At 40.7% G+C, this 17,079-nt stretch overlaps 1 protein-coding gene across 3 annotated transcripts in view; it reads left to right on the top strand.

Moving 5' to 3' along the window:
- Window positions 1-355: 355 nt before the first annotated feature.
- Window positions 356-17,079, top strand: part of TPX2 (TPX2 microtubule nucleation factor) — a 57,987-nt gene continuing 41,263 nt past the window's right edge. For 2 of the 3 annotated variants that reach the window (XM_082432150.1, XM_082432148.1), the window contains exons 1-3: window positions 356-470; window positions 3,849-3,965; window positions 14,453-14,621. In XM_082432150.1, coding sequence (XP_082288276.1) covers window positions 14,516-14,621 — 106 coding nt within the window. In that variant the 5' untranslated portion in view covers window positions 356-470; window positions 3,849-3,965; window positions 14,453-14,515. The other variant, XM_082432149.1, reaches the window with a different exon arrangement.

The following is a 17,079-nucleotide window of genomic DNA, read 5'->3' as shown; positions in this document are numbered from 1 at the left end:
AACGAAGTGAATTCCTAAGAATAATCAAAGGCACGATGCACAACTACTGGGAGAATTATGAACTAATGAAGAATTTCCTTCCGTGAAAGTTTTGGGGAGGTTCAGGACGCGCGCCGTCCTGTTACCTAAATAGACTCCCTCTCTCTTCAGTGGGTAGTACCACCTTTCCCAAACAGTCTGTAGCCGAGCATTCTGGGCTTTGTAGTAATTTCCTGTTTCGAGTTGTTGCAGTCGGCTCACCCAGTCGCACTACATTTCCCAGGAGCCTCCGGGGCCGGTTGTTTGCTTGTGCCTCATCCTGACTTCCGGCCTCCCTACGATCTCTAGGGCCAATCGGAAGGCTGGGATCGCTGGTTCCCGGCACTCTGATTGGTGCGTTTGACTGGAGAGTCTGGGTTCAAATTTTCAACGGTACAGAATGAGTCCCGCGGCGGGTCTTACTGGCGGTTGGTTGTCAGCGCTGAGGCGAGGTGAGCCGAGGGGAGAAAAGGGGAGCAGCTGGGGCGCCGGGGAACCTTCTCCCTGATTTCCAAGTGGCTGGAGGTCTCCTCCTCCTCGAGGGCTCAGCTTCTGGGACGCTGTGCTGCTGGGGCGCCGACCTGACCCGCAGAGCAGGAGCCGGGCTTCCGGCCACCCTTCCCTTCATGACAGGATTTCCCCGGCCGGACCGGGACTAGCGGGCTGTGTCTCCAGGTAGAGGTGGAGGCCGGCGTGGGAAATAGGCGGAAGGAGGAGTGGGGGGAGGCTGTGGGCTAAGGATAACGGTAACGACAATTATATTATTACCCAGCACGCATGAAATAAGCGTTTACTGGACCAAGCACTCTGCGTTTTCTCATTTAATTTTCGCCCCAATCCAGTGAAGTCGGTGCTAGTTTTAGCCCTCCTTTATAGGAGGGAAACTGAGGCCCGTAATCTAGATACATTTCTCGAAATGGGTGATGCAGTAGCCCCACCCGCCCTCAAGACGTGTGGCATTTGGTGGAGGAAAAAGATGTGGCCACAAACAACTACATTTCAAAACTGTTGTGTAAGGTAGAAAGGTAAATGAGGTGAGAACATAATTGAGGGCGAGTTTAATTCCACTTGGAGTTGTCTTTCTATTTGGGGATTTACAATTCATTCTGTTTCATCCCTATCTGCCCAGCCCTCCCCCTTTGTGTGGTATCACTAGGTATTACTGCTTTTCTAATTTCCTGTGCTAAAACACTTATGGATTGGAGAGGGAAGGAAAAGTGAACCAGGCTGTAATATTGTAGGATTGTTTTTCTCCCTGGTTTCTTGATACATGGTTTCTTTTTCTCACCTACAATTTCGTAGTACTTAGGTACCAAGGACTTCCTCCCTATCAGTCCTGCTTAGGACAAGACAGCATCTGAGTGCTCTGCTGATTTTGCTTTAAGACCATCACTTGGAGTTCTCCCTGGTTCAGCCTTACCTTGTCTTGACATTCTATGGCCTTTCAATTTGTCTCACTCATCAGATGTCAAAATTCAAACTGTTTGCTGCAATACGAAGGATATTTTTGTGTTGTGGCCTCAGTGTATCACCCCCTGTCAAGCCACCTCTAAATCAAACTTGAGTTGTTTTGGAGTTGCACTGTGGGTGTGTCAATTCAGTATTAAGTTGGCACTCTTGGGATCAAAATTATTGTGGCTCCCAGCTCACTTAGCTAATTAATTGACCTTTGAGGTTGTACTGTGTGCTCAGTATTAGATACTGTGTGTATACAGATGAATGGTTTCTGGTATGCTTGAGGCCAAAAGTCTGATTCAAACTGACAAGTGACAATTAGAACAAGACAAGAAAGCATCTGAGTGCTCTATTGTTTTGTATTGTAAACGCCCTGGCAGTTTAGAGGTGAGGGAGATCAGTGAGGCTTAAAACAGGCAAGGGTGGCTTTGTGAAGCAGGTGGGACAGAAACCGTTCTTGATAAGGAGAGTTTAGTTAGACAGGAACCAGAACGGTCTTGGTGCATGGAAATCACCCATTCAATATCTGTTGAATTGGAAAGGCAAGAAGGCATTATCTAAATTGACTACAAAATTTCAGGGATGAAAACTGGATATATTGAATTAGATTGGTAAATTTGTTTAAACTTTCAAATCATTTAAAGAAAATAGTTATTTTGGCCCACCTTATGCTTAAGTCTGTGTATTCCAACCTTAATAAAGTTAGTTTATCTTGCAGCTGCAATTAAGCTTCAACAGGAGACAGGATTATGTGGGAAGGTCCTTCATTTCTTGTTTAGGTATCAGGAGGGGTTCAGAATTCACCTATATTTCCTATATGTATTTTTTCTTCAGCCTTTCCTGGGTCTCTTCCCTAATTCTTTTTGAATTGCTCGGGAAGAAAGGAGGAGAGATTTAAATGTCCTTTGGCAAACTGAATTTTCTTTGCCATGGGTAAAGGTAGGAAGCAGAATTTACTACAGGGAGATTGAACAGGCCAATCAGTTCTTTTTTTATAAATTTATTTATTTTTATTTTTGGCTGCGTTGGGTCTTTGTTGCTGCGCACAGGCTTTTCTCTAGTTGCGGAGAGCGGGGGACCACTCTTTGTTGTGGTACGCGGGCTTCTCATTGTGGTGGCTTCTCTTGTTGCAGAGCATGGGCTCTAGGCGCGCGGGCTTCCGTAGTTGTGGTTCCTGGGCTCTAGAGTGCAGGCTCAGTAGTTGTGGCGCTTGGGCTTAGTTGCTCCGCAGCATGTGGGATCTTCCCGGAACAGGGCTCGAACCCATGTCCCCTGCATTGGCAGGCAGATTCTTAACCACTGCGCCACCAGGGAACAGGCCAGTCAATTCTGTGAATAGATCTGTGTTTGAGACAGATCAGCAGCTAGGGTACTTTGTGAAAAAAATACAGATAACTGGGAGGGGTTCTGTTTTTGTTTGTCTGCATAGAGAAACTTGATTATAGGGGGAAATTAAAGATTAGTTAGAAAGGTATAAAATTGTATGTAGGAGCATACTTTAGAAAATTTTTATAAAATGCTATTTCTACTTTTTAATTAATTTTTTTTAAAGCTAAATTATTTTTAAAAATATTTATTATTTATTTATTTTGGCTGTGCTGGGTCTTAGTTGTGGCATGTGGACTTCTTAGTTGTGGCATACATGCGGGATTTAGTTCCAAACCCCAGCCCCCTGCATTGGGAGCGTGGAGTCTTACACACTGGACCACCAGGGAAGTCCCTGTTTCTACTTTTTTAAATTTAAAAGGGTAGTAGAAGTTTTTTCATATTTTGAGTGTGCCTACTCTTTGTCCTGATGTTTGAATAGGATAGAAGTGCACACTACAACCCCTTGATGTCAGTGTTCCTAAGTTGCAGGTTTCAGAAAGGTTGCTTTAAAGTGGGAGTATGTAACCACAAAGATACTGGGAAACAGCACATGTACACAAAAAAACTTGAGGAACATTTTTACACTAATGAAACAACAATCTTTTAAGAAGTCTGGCATTTGGGGGGATCCATGCTGTTTAGACCTTAGCTCTCAGAAGCACTCTTTGGTTTTAAGAGTGGGTATCCTTGGTGTTTTATAGCAGCGGTCCCGAACCTTTTTGGCACCAGGGACTGGTTTTGTGGAAGACAGTTTTTCCACGGATGGGTTTGGGCGGGGGGTTGGGGGTTGGGGGTGGGGGTGATGGTTCAGTTGGTAATGCAAGCGATGGGGAGCGGCAAATGAAGTTTTGATCGCTTGCCTGCCGCTCACCTCCTGCTCTGCAGACTGGTACTGGTACGTGGCCCGGGGGTTGGGGACCCCTGTTTTATAGCTCCTGCTGTTCTCTGTTAACCTTTTTTACTACAAAGAACTTGAACCTGTTTCATCGCCTTTCTGCTTCTTCTAGGTTCTTGATAAGTAGTACTTTCTAGACTTCAAGATTTCAGAAGAGAGGTGAAAGAGTATATTGCAACTTTGAGTCAAGCCTGTAGACAGGTGGACTGACAGACGGATTAAACCACAGGTAAGGCTGTATCCACAGTATTACATTAAAAAGGAATAAGGGGGACATTAATATATTAGCTTCAAAATTCTTTAAATAACTTTAGCTTATCTTTAGAAAGTAACACTTATTTTGGAAGAAAATTTATTTAATATGTAAAAGCAAAGAAAATAATGTCACCCAATATCCCACCTCTCAGATAAACTATGGCTAGCATTTTGATAGATTTCTTTCCAAATTTTGGAGGGTATCTATATTTGGTTTTAAGAAATCATGCTCTAATAACCTTCATTTTTTTTCATTTAATAATTAGGTTATGAAAATTTTTTCATTTCATTAAAATTTTCTATAACATAATTTTAATGGCTATATATTATTCCATTATATCATTCTACCATAGTATTTTACCCAGTGGAACCATTGGTCAAAAAGAGTGCATATTTTTAATTTTTAAAATTTATTTATTTATGGCCGTGTGGCATGTGGGATCTTAGTTCCCCAACCAGGGATTGAACCCGCGCCCCCTGCATTGGAAGTGTGGAGTCTTAACTGCTGGACTGCCAGGGAAGTCCCAAAGAATGTGTATTTTTAAGACTTTGGTACGTAACACCAAATTGCTTTATAGGAAAATTGTGCTGATTTACACATCCACCAGCAGTGTATGTTCACACAGGCACAATTTTTTATTTTTAAAATATAGATTCAAATGGTGCAAAAATCAAAATAATATAAAAAGGTTTATAGTTAAAAACCTTCCAACCCTCTCATTGTCTACCTCACTCCCTGCCACCTCATTGATTATCACTTTTTTAGGGTGTGTGTGTATGTGTGTGTGTCTCTGTCTGTCTGCTTTCCAAACCAGATACCTTTTGAGGGATATAAATCTCTACAAGACCGAATGATTGAGATTTGACTAGGATTGTAACCTCCTGTAGCCCCACTGTTAACCCTTACAAACTCTTTCAGCTTCTTACTTTTGGAACATCAGAACACTTTGGTATTACAAAGATCTGTGTCGTTATTTGGCCTAGAGGTAAATGGCATCTTTGATTTCTATCCAGGTCCTGTTAGTCATGTAAGAGTGGATTATGGTTTATAAAGTTCTGTGGATGAATAAAAAAAGCAGAACTGAATTTGTAATCCTTCAAAAACAGTGATATGAAACTCACAAGTTTGGGAGGAAAATGGTAGAAAAATGTATTTGCTTGAGATTTCTGGACAGTGATGAACTAGAACAAGTGTCCATGTGTCCTGTGCTGACTTCTAAGTGCTTGGACAGTGAGAGATTGTCATTGGATTTTAAAATGACCCAATTTTGGAAGCTTCATAGATCTGTTTCTGTAAATAGATCTGATTTCATCATAGAAGTTAGCAAACAAATGTGGAAACACAAAGTCCATTAACTTCCTTCAGACTTAGTTTGTGACTTCGATGAACAATTAAAATTGCTGTCTGTATTATGTTGCCATTTACTGTCTCTTGCTAATCCTTAATGTACAAGAAAAAAAAATGTAGGTGTTTTCTCCCTGGTTAAGATGACAATAACTCAACTCTAACTTGTGGTGGTGTAACAGGATCTCTTATCCCTTGTGAAAATAGGAGAGGGTGTCCCTGGGGAAATGGCACTGCCTGGGATGGGACCATTTTAACTAACTACACTTCTAATGAGGTCTTGACTTACTCTGTTTATTCTATTACATTACCATTTATTTAACTCATGATTTTTCCTCCAATAGAATTAGGCAAGACACAGTTCACAAGCTTGTATAGTGAGGTACTTGAGATCATTTATCACACCAAAGTCTTCCTTTTGCTCAGGAGCTGCTAGTCTATTTCAACCTTGCTTAGAATGCAGCCTTTTACAGCTTTCCTCCACCCGCTCTGAACCTGCACCTTTTGATTTATAGAGCTTGTCATGGATGGTTATTTTTGGTTTGATAGTGAAGAGAGACAGGGGCCCTTGGAGGTTAATTTCAGATGAATGTGGAAATAGGTTACCTTGCTTCTTTTGCAATCTTCCTCAATTGTGTACTTCCCCCTATTTGTTTTCCCTTTCCATTTATTTCTTCCCCTAGAAAAAGTCAATATTCATCTTTATCCTGTAGAACTCTGCAGGTGTATCTGTATCTTTTATGTATCACTTCCACCAGGAAGGCTTCTCTGACCCTCCTTCATCTATTCCCCTTCTCTGCACTTCCACAGCAAAGATCACCCTGTGTCAAAATTACTGTGAGTTCCTTAAGGGAAAGGATTATATATATCTTTTCAATCTTTGTTTTTTGGAAACAAAAATTAGCCATGTGATACGATGGATGGCACTTGATAAGCAGTTTTAAAAGGAACCTAACTAGTTCATAACATATGGGAGAAACCTTTCCCTGTCTATCAGAGGATTATTGGTCAGGAAGAGCTATTTCTTCACTCAGAATGTTTCTAGTTTTGCAAGAGTCTGAAGTTGTGGTGGATTCAGATAATTTTGAAATGTGAAGCCGATTCTCTTGCTTGGCAGCTTGATTTGTGCGGGGAAATGTGGTTGACGCATGTGCCTTTTTTTTTTTTTTTTTCAGTGAAACCTGTTGACAGAAATTCAATCTTGATTAAGGAGTGCAGGAAGGCATCCAGTTCCACCTTGCTTGGGGCTCTCATTTAAGCAGTTAGCTTTGGCCTTGGCCTGTTCCATTTCCCACTAGGCCTTTAATTTTTGAAGGTTTCACATCCTAATATTTATTATTTGTGGGAGAGGCAGCGTAGTGACGCTAGCATAACCCAGTAGTTACTTTTGGTTTTGTTCATGTACTTGTGCCATCACTCTTTATTGAGGAGAATCAGACTTCTCAATGGATATGTATTTATCTGTTTGTTCCCCTCTTTTGGTCGGGGGGTGGGGGCGAGGGGCTGTATTAGACCAAAAGATAGCTCAAAAGAAGCTTTTTGAAAAAGAGGTCGTTTATTTTTTAATATCTTTATTAGAGTATAATTGCCTTACGATGTTATGTTAGTTTCTTGTACAACAAAGTGAATCAGCTCTAAGTATACATATATCACCATATCCCCTCCCTCTTGAGCCTCCCTCCCACCCTCCCTATCCCACCCCTCTAGGTGGTCACAAAGCATCGAGCTGACCTCCCTGTGCTATGGAGCAGCTTCCCACTAGCCATCCATTTTACACTTGGTGGTGTATATATGTCAGTGCTGCTCTCTCACTTCATCCCATCTTCCCCTTCCCAGCCTGTGTCCTCAAGTCCGTTCTCTACATCTGCGTCTTTATTCCTGCCCTGCCACTAGGTTTATCAGTACTGTTTTTTTTAGATTCCATATAAGGGCGCTAGCGTATGGTATTTGTTTTTCTCTTTCTGACTTACTTCACTCTGTATGGCAGACTCTAGGTCCAACCACCTCACTACAGATAACTCAGTTGTGTTTCTTTTTATGGCTGAGTAATATTCCATTGTATATATGTGCCACATCTTCTTTATCCATTCATTTGTCGATGAACACTTCCATGTCCTGGCTATTGTAAATAGTGCTGCAGTGAACATTGTGGTACGTGACTCTTTTTGAATTATGGTTTTCTCAGGGTATATGCCCAGCAGTGGGATTGCTGGGTCATATGGTAGTTCTGTTTTTCGTTTTTTAAGGAACCTCCATACTGTTCTCCATAGTGGCTGTATCAATTTACATTCCCACCAACAGTGCAGGAGGGTTCCCTTTCCTCCACACCCTCTCCAGCAAGAGGTCGTTTTAAAAAATAGTATTTTGGTTTTAAAATTTCATCTAAATAAAGATAAGGTATATTTAGGTTTGAGCCCCCTTTGCCTTTTAACCCCCACCAATCAAATGCAGTCCTAGACTTCAGAGGACATCCCACCTTCAGATGCGTGAATAGTCTACTCTGGCATATCCACTGAGAGGTTCAGACTAACCTCCATCTTGTTTACAGCAAAAATTTATATGCAAGAGTACAAACTTAGAAAAAGAGAAATTAAGGGGTGATATTTTAGTTTATGAGAAGATTCAGCTCAGAGCTTTCCTGGTATACTTAGAATAGGGTTTTTAATTTACCAAGGTGTTCTTTTTGCACAACTTGTCAAGAATGCTTAATTTTTCTATAGAGCAGAGTTTATTCTGTATTTGTCTAACAGGTTAGTAAGATTTGGTTACATACCTCATTTTTTTTTTTTTTTTTGGCTGCACTGTGCAGCATATGGGATCTTAGTTCCCCGACTAGGGATTGAACCCGTGCCCCCTGCAGTGGAAGCGCAGAGTCTTAACCACTGGACTGCCAGGGAAGTCCCTACTTGCCTCATTTTTGAAGGAATATTTATAGGAAAACGCTGTATATTATAGTGACCCCAGATTTTGGAATCCTATAGACCTGGTCTTAAAACTCAGTATTGCTACATACTAGTTGGTGATCCTGGAGTAGCTTGGATCTTGGAGTAGTTGAACCAGTTCCTTATTTGTAAGATGGTGATGACTATATCTACCTTATACATTGTTAATGCAGTTTAAATGAGATGGTTTATGTGAAGTGCCTCGTAAAGTGCTTGGCCTGAGGTAGACAATCAGTATTTGGAAGTTATTGTTATCTGTAAATGGTTTTGTCTCTCGCTCCTTGACATTTTATATTGATCTACATAAATATCTATTTTTAAATAAATATGAGAGGCAGTGGGTAAGGACACTCCCTTTAGGGCCTGTCTGGGTTCGAATCCTGGCTCTGCTACTTCTTAGCTTCATGACCATGAACAAATAGTAAATCTTTCTGTGCCTCATTTTCCTCATCTGTAAAATTAAGATAATAACAGTACCTACTTTATAGGATTATTGTGAGGATTTAGTGAGTTAATATATGAAAACACTGTTTGGCTTGTCATAAGGACTCAGTAATTAATAGCTGTTATTTTTTTAGGTCAATACACAGGAACATTTTATTTTTATACAAAAACATGAAAAAAGAAAATATTTAGCATTTGGTTATGTGAAATTAGTAGTCAGTTTTCAGACCATGTAAATGGGAAGCATTATTTCCAAAAATCAAAAGGTTTAACAATTATTGCTGGATTGTAAGAATATTTAATAAAAATTCCAGAAAACCTAATGTCTTCTGGACTGTAAACATAGATTTAGGGGGAAATAATACTGCTTAACTAGTTCTTTAAACTGAAAAGGTATGCATTTATATAGTAGAATACAAAAGTTCATATAGTGAAAAGTCTTCCCTTGACCCAGACCTCCCAGCCTTCTTCCCAGACCAAATGCTGTTAACACTTTTGTGTCTCTTTCCACAATAGTCTATGTATATATAAAGGTATATATGAGTATACATTACCCCTTTCCCTCTTTTTTTTAAAAAATAAATAAATAAATTTATTTATTTATTTATGGCTGCATTGGGTCTTTGTTGCTACGTGCGGGCTTTCTCTAGTTGGAGCGAGTGGGGGCTACTCTTTGTGCACGGGCTTCTCATTGCGGTGGCTTCTCTTTGTTGCGGAGCACGGACTCTAGGCACGTGGGCTTCAGTAGTTGTGGCTTGCGGGCTCTAGAGCGCAGGCTCAGTAGTTGTGGCGCATGGGCTTAGTTGCTCCACGGCATGTGGGATCTTCTCGGACCAGGGATCGAACCCCTGTCCCCTGCATTGGCAGGCGGATTCTTAACCACTGTACCACCAGGGAAGCCCTGCCCCTTTCCCTCTTTTATAACCTGAATGGGAGCACACACTTGTGCATTTTGCTTTTCTCACTTAGTAGCTCTTGGAGCTCATTTTGTACAAATCACATATGTAAAGTTATCTAATATTAAAGTTACTTAATATTTCAATATATGGTTGTGCCATAATTTATTCAACTAATCTATTGGTGGAATTTGGGTTTTCAGTTTTTTGGCTTTTATGAACACTGCTATGTGAATTTTCTTGTATTTACATATGTATAAATACATATCTGTAAGATCAATTTCTACATTTGGCAAGGTGTATCAAAAAGAAAAATGTAAATTGCCCTCCAAAGGGGCTAGCAGTGTAGCTCCATAATTAAAAAAAGGAAAAAAGGATGTGAGGGTTTAAATTTGAATACTTTCCAGGTGGTTTTCAGCAGCATGCTTTGGTGGAATCATAGTTTTTAGGAGGCTAAGTGGGGTTGCTGCATATTACATTCCTGCCTCTTCCCTCCCCCAGCTTTAGTTGTCTTCATTACATTCCTGCCTGGGAAGTCTTCCCAGTGACCTGGGTTAGGCATTAAGATCATGGGAATCCAAGATTTTCCCATGTCTTCCAGCGTGTTTGTTCACAAGAATAGGAAAACTTCCTCCTTGCAGCAGGGGAATTTTAACCACTGTCAGTTGCTGGAGAATCTTTCAACAGTGTCCTTTGAATAGAAATGTGGTCAAGGAGAGGAAAGGTATCAGTAAGTCAAAAGGCAGTGATAATATCATACAGTAGTGTATTTCATCGCACTCAAAATATCTTATTTGTTTATGGGAAGTAGGTAGGCAGAAAGGTCGAGTGACTTGCCCATTATCATATACATCAAGTAATGCCAGGGAGAGGGCTAGAATTCTGGATTTCTATGTTGGGATTGTTTTTGGCTTTAAGTGACAGAAAATGTGACTTTAACAGCCTATATGAAAAGAGTTTTATTGTCTAGAGGTAGGTGGTTGCTGATATTTGATCATCAGTGATCAATAGCTCAGTGATATCAGGGCCATTGTATGTTATTCTCTTGACCATTTACTCCTATGTATATGATGGCTGCTATAGCTCTAGCCATTACATCTGCCTTCAAGGCAAGAAGAAAGCTGAAGGAAGAGGGCAGGAGCAAGGGCTGTAGCTGTATCAGGTCAGTACGAGTTTTCCTATGAATCCCTCAGCAGATTCTCATCGTTCTCATTGGCCAGAACTGTCTCATGGCTACTCCAAGCTTGGAAGCTTGGCAGTCAAGGAGGTGACTTCTGTTACAGTGCACTTCTTACTGTTTTGATGCTGTTCAATGAAAAGTTTTTAATCATAACTTGACTTAAGCCACGTTCATCTCTACTTTTCATCTTTTTTTTTTGAAACTAATTTATTTATTTTTGGCTGTGTTGGGTCTTCATTGTTGCACATGGGTTTTCTCTAGTTGCAGTGAGAGGGGGCTACTCTTCGTTGCGGTGCACGGGCTTCTCATTGTGATAGCTTCTCTTGTTGTGGAGCACGGGCTCTAGGCACGCAGGCTTCAGTAGTTGCGGCAGCCAGGCTCAGTAGTTGTGGCGCGTGGGCTTAGTTGCTCCACAGCATGTGGGATCTTCCTGGACCAGGGCTAGAACCCGTGTCCCCTGCATTGGCAGGTGGATTCTTAACCACTGCACCACCAGAGAAGTCCCTCTAATTTTCTTTATACTTATGGTTTATACTATATAATTTAAATATTTATACTGTCTTATTGTCTGATAGGACTCCTGTCTAGGTTTTAATTCCTTTGTGTCTGAGACTAGATCTTCTACCTTTTGTATGAGACATATTGTCTCATCCTTGAATATTAGTGAGAAAGGAGCTCTGATATTATCAAGCCCACATTTATGACCTCTAGCAAGTGTGTAATATGAGTGGACTACTAATAAATAGCTTATTGAGTTAAACTGAATAATGAAAGTAGAAATAGGGGAGAATGAAAACTTAGAAGGAGGATAATAAAGAATCCTCTATTCAAGGCAAAAGACTATGAAGAATGGATCTACTTGGAAAGAAATACCGTACTATTTTCTATGCAAATAGAGACTATAACTACATTAACATGCTTCTCTAATTCATAGGGTGAGAGGGCAGAACGATATAGGAAAAACACTGTGCTGAAGTCAGGGGCCTCAGTTCTAGATCTAATTGTGCTTTTATATAACTGTGTGATATTGGGAAGTCTTTTAATCTCCCTTACCTTCAGCTTCCTCTTCTAGGATGGAAATAATAATTGATGCTTTAGAGGATTGTTGAGGGTTATTAAAATAGTACAGTTTAGTACCTCATGGTGTCTGGCATGTATAATCACCTTTGGGAACTGTTTTTACCATAATCATTAGTAGTGTTGTGTGATCTTGGAGGACCCCATTTCGCTTTAATTAATCTTTATCTATAAACCTAAAAAGTTAGGTGTTATTTAAAATTCCTCCCAATTCCAAAATGTCATATTTCTACACTAAGTTCCTCAGTCGGCACATTGTTATAAAGGTATCTGTGGAGTTCTGGCTTCGGTGAGTTCATAAGAGAGACCATGGGAGAATGAGGTTCTCTGGTGTATAGGTTGATGTCACTATGTAAACGAAATATCTGTCAGAACAAATTCCTTCTGAATTACCCAAGTCCACTGAGAGAAGCTAATGAAATGATGGCCAAACCACTGAGCAGCAATGAGGTTGGGTGGAACTAATCTCATGATTTATCTCACAGCATAGGTATAGTGGTATAAAATAGAGAAAATGAGCACTGAAGGCTGTTAGTGCCCAGAAGAGAATGGGCACACCTCTCTGGTAATGCTAGTGGGTATTACTCTTCTGAGGAATGTTTTCACAGTATGTGTCAAGAGCCAGCAATTCCATCTTTAAGAATTTGTCTTGGGACTTCCCTTGGTGGCGCAGTGGTTAAGAATCCACCTACCAATGCAAGGGACATGGGTTTGATCCCTGGTCTGGGAAGATCCCACATGCCGAGGAGCAACTAAGCCCGTGCGCCACAACTACTGAGCCTGCGTGCCACAACTACTGAAGCCCGTGTGCCCTAGAGCCTGCATGCCACAGCTACTGAGCCCATGCGCCGCAACCACTGAAGCCCACGCACTCTGGGGCCTGCGTGCTGCAACTACTGCAGCCCGTGCACCTAGAGCCCGTGCTCTGCAGCAAGAGAAGCCACCGCAAGGAGAAGCCCGCGCACTGCAACGAAGAGTAGCCCCCACTTGCCGCAACTAGAGAAAGCCCACGCACAGCAACAAAGACCAAATGCAGCCAAAAAACCCCCACAAAAACACAAAACATAAATAAATAAATAAATAAATAAAGAATTTGTCTTAAGGGAAGAATTAAGAATATGTACAGAAATTTAGCTACGTGGATATTCTTCTAGTAGTATCTTTAAAGTGAAAATATTGGGAAAATCCTAAAATAGGGGATAAGTAAATTGTGGTTGCTGATATATTTATATTTATTGACAAGGAATATGCTCACGATATGTGAAGCAGATTCAAAATGTCAATGATCCCATTTGAAAAAACAAAAGTGTGTGCGTGTGTGTGTGTGTGTGTGTGTGTGTGTGGAGAGAGAGAGATTGAGAGAGGTATTGTGTGTGTGTCTGGAGCAGTGTGGCATTGTAGATTTTTATGAAAACTATTTTTGTGATATAATTTTTTAAAATGAGCATGTATTTCTAAAATAAGGGCTTACAGAAAGGTACTTAGTTTAATAAATGTGTGTGCAAGTTATTACTGATATCTACTTCTCTTCCAAGATACAGAATACTTTAAGTACATGTCATTTCATGGATGAAGACAAATGGCTCATTGGGTTTCATAGGGAAATTATTTGCCAGTGAGTGTGGCCTTTCGGCTATTTTTCAGATTACTTCCAGCTATTTTCTTAACCATACAAGGCTGGAGTGGGGGCTGACTTTAAACCTACACAGGTTTCCACAGCACAGAGGACACGACAGTACTTCTGTACACAGTATGCAGAAGTAAAGATGGACCCATATCTTTGACATGTTTCTTTTACCTAATCTGCACGTTGTGCCTTTTATGTACTTTTTTTTCTTTTATGTATTTTTTAAAGTCTTTCTCTTCATGCGCAGGAATAGTATTTTTATGAAAGTATTTCTAAAGAAAAAGCCTGTACTTGGTAAAACTATATTGAGCTTTTACTATGTATAAGATACTGTTCTAAGCACCTTGTTGGATGAGGTATACACAAGTGAGTAAAATTCATCCTTATCTACAGGAACTTAGCGTCTGCTAGGAGAGACATTTGCATAGTTAACTAATATAAAATTAGATGGTATAAAAGCACTATGGCTTTGGAGAGGCAACAATTAGGTATGATAGGTGGAAACTGGGAAAGGTTTTACAGAGAATTGGACTGGATTTGAATGATGAGTAAGATTTTGGTCGGTAGGTATAAAATTTAATGGTGTGTTTCAGAAATTGGGTTATTCGGGGCAGAGAGAAAGCACACTGGATGTGGAGGAGACTGGAAATGAGAAAATGGTAGATTGGGGAAAATAAGATAATGAATGTAAAACACCTAGCACAGTACATGGCATGTTGTAGGTGTTCATCAACTTTGACCTCTTTCTAATTCCAACATATTTACCTCAAGGAGTGTCTTCAAGTTACTGAAAAAGCGAAGTTAACTGTTAATGTGATTTGAAAAGTAAGGCATATTGCCCAGGTGATTTTCAGAATCGCAAATGTGATTGTAAAAGCAAAGTAATTGTTAGGCAATCAGTACCTTAAGATAAATGTGCTACCAAGTTTCTGAACTCTTTCTTTCCTTAGGAGGTGACCTATTGAGAAACAAACACTGGGCAAACCTGCTGTTCTGCACCAAGGGTGGGAAAAATGTCACAAGTTACAACTTCCTATTCCTATGATGCTCCAACAGACTTCATCAATTTTACATCTTTGAATGATGAGGAAGATACCCAAAACATAGATTCCTGGTTTGGTAAGTGTCTGCTTTCTCTGGTTGTTTTAAGGGTTAGTGACTTGCTTTGTGCTGGGGACCTTTCAAAAATAGAAGGGATTGTAGATAACCAAAATATAAATTCCTGCACTTCCCTGGTGGTGCAGTGGTTAAGAATCTGCCTGCCAATGCAGGGGACATGGGTTTTAGCCCTGGTCCGGGAAGATCCCACATGCCGCGGAGCAACTAAGCCCGTGTGCCACAACTACTGAGCCTGCACTCTAGAGCCCGCGAGCCACAACAACTGAGCCTGCATGCCACAATTACTGAAGCCCGTGTGCCTAGAGCCCGTGCTCCGCAACAAGAGAAGCCACTGCATTGAGAGGCCCGCACACTGCAACGAGGAGTAGCCCCTGCTCGCCGCAACTAGAGAAAGCCTGTGCGGAACAACAAAGACCCAACGCAGCCAAAAATAAATAAATAAAGTAAATAAATTTATAAAAATAAATAAATTAAAAAAATATAAATTCTTTTCTGCACCAAGATACTTTGTCATCCACGATATGATAGAAATAATCGAGATGCCCAGTATTTTGGGAATGGACTATCAGTAGAAATCAATTTTTTCCAGTTAAGAATGACAAATATTTAAGCTTTAGGGACATATGGTAAAATGTAGATGAAACAAAGTTGAGTGAAGTTCTGGGACATGTCTGTAGTGATGGCAGTCACATAAAAACTTGCTCTACTGTCACTGGGCATAGAGTATATATAATATTACAACTGGGATGTGGACAGTCTTACTCAGATTTCCCCAGTTTGACTTGTATTTATTTTTATTTATATGTATTAAATTCTATGCAATTTTATCACCTGTGTAGGTTTGTTGATCTGCTGCCACAGTCAAGATGTCAAACAGTTCTAACATCACAAGGATCCTGTGTTGCCCTTTTATAACTATACTCATCTCCCTCTTGCTGCTTCTTCCCAGTTCTTTTTTTTTTTTTTTTTTTTTTGGCCCCACCACACAGCTTGAGGGATCTTAGTTCCCCGACCAGGGATCAAACCTGTGCCCCCTGCAGTGGAAGCAGGGAGTCCTAACCACGGGACCTCTAGGAAATTCCCCCCAGTTCATTTTTTTTTTTTCTATTAGTAATAGTTATTGTTCTTTTTCATTTTTTTAAATTTATTTATTTAACTTATTTATTTTTTGGCTGCGTTGGGTCTTTGTTGCTGTGTGCAGGCTTTCTCTAGTTGCGGCAAGTGGGGACTACTCTTTGTTGTGGTGCGTGGGCTTCTCATTGCCGTGGCTTCTCGTTGTGGAGCACAGGCTTCAGTAGTTGTGGCACGTGGGTCCAGTAGTTGTGGCACACGGGCTTAGTTGCTCCGCGGCATGTGGGATCTTCCCGGACCAGGGCTAAAACCCATGTCCCCTGCATTGGCAGGCGGATTCTTAACCACTGTGCCACCAAGGAAGTCCCCCCCCCAGTTCATTTTTAAATGGAGGGATTATGCTACTCAGAACCCAATCTCCAAATAGAGATAGGATTGCCTGATGTTGGGGCAGGTGATATGACACAAACTTTGACACCAGGTCAACAAATAAGGATGTGGTTTTGTTTTTATATTACGTTGGAATAATATCTGAGCCCAGTGATATGTGAGGCTAGTATTTGCTGGGGCTCCTTCATTTTCTTCTATCTCATGTCCTTATCCTCCTCATTAAGAGAAATCAGTATGTGATGGGGGATAGAAATTAGTCCATTGCAGCTGTACTTAACACTTATAATGCAGTGTCCAAATGTGATGGCATATGCCATTCTCTTGGAAAAGGATTCTAATAAAATCCAGTGGGTATCCTGAGAGGAGGGGTCTTTTGGGCGTGGTGTAGGAGGAAGGGTGGATAAGACGGCCAGCTGCCATACAGAGGTCTTCCCCATGCCCTTGGCCCACAGAAACCCTGAGGAAATAGCTGAGTAGTCTATCTCTTTTTCCAAGTTTTTCTTGAAAACAAGAAAGGAAATATTAATATAACAATACTATTAGATACAGTTTGGAAGAAAAAATGAATCCCACTATTTTTTTCAAAATCACCTTAGTTCTAATATATTACTTTCTAATTTTCTTCCAAATAATCACATCTTTTTACACAGTTGCAATCAGAGTGTACATTCACAGAGTTATTGCTGGGGCTCGCCGCATTCCTAAAATTTCTTTCGGTAGGCTGTTGGTAGAACACACTTTTCACTGCTTTGCACTGGCTTTTGGGCACAGTGGAACCTAAGATAAAATTCCTTAAGAGAGCCTAACTCTGTTCCATCCTCATACACCCCACACTCTCCTAGTTGAGGAAGAACCTCAACACAATTAGACTCTCAGATGTCCCTTGTAAGCCTTGCAGGTCTTGCTGGATACAGTTTTCTTTAAGAGGAACATGATGTATTTAGGTGGTAGATAAGGCCAGTTTATGCTTGTATGGTCCTGAATGTGTATCAAGCAA

Source organism: Balaenoptera physalus (assembly GCF_965194825.1).
Source record: "Balaenoptera physalus genome assembly, chromosome: 16".
Lineage (NCBI taxonomy): Eukaryota > Metazoa > Chordata > Mammalia > Artiodactyla > Balaenopteridae > Balaenoptera > Balaenoptera physalus.
The sequence above is the reverse complement of the archived record's forward strand: the minus strand, read 5'-3'. Positions and strand labels throughout refer to the sequence as shown.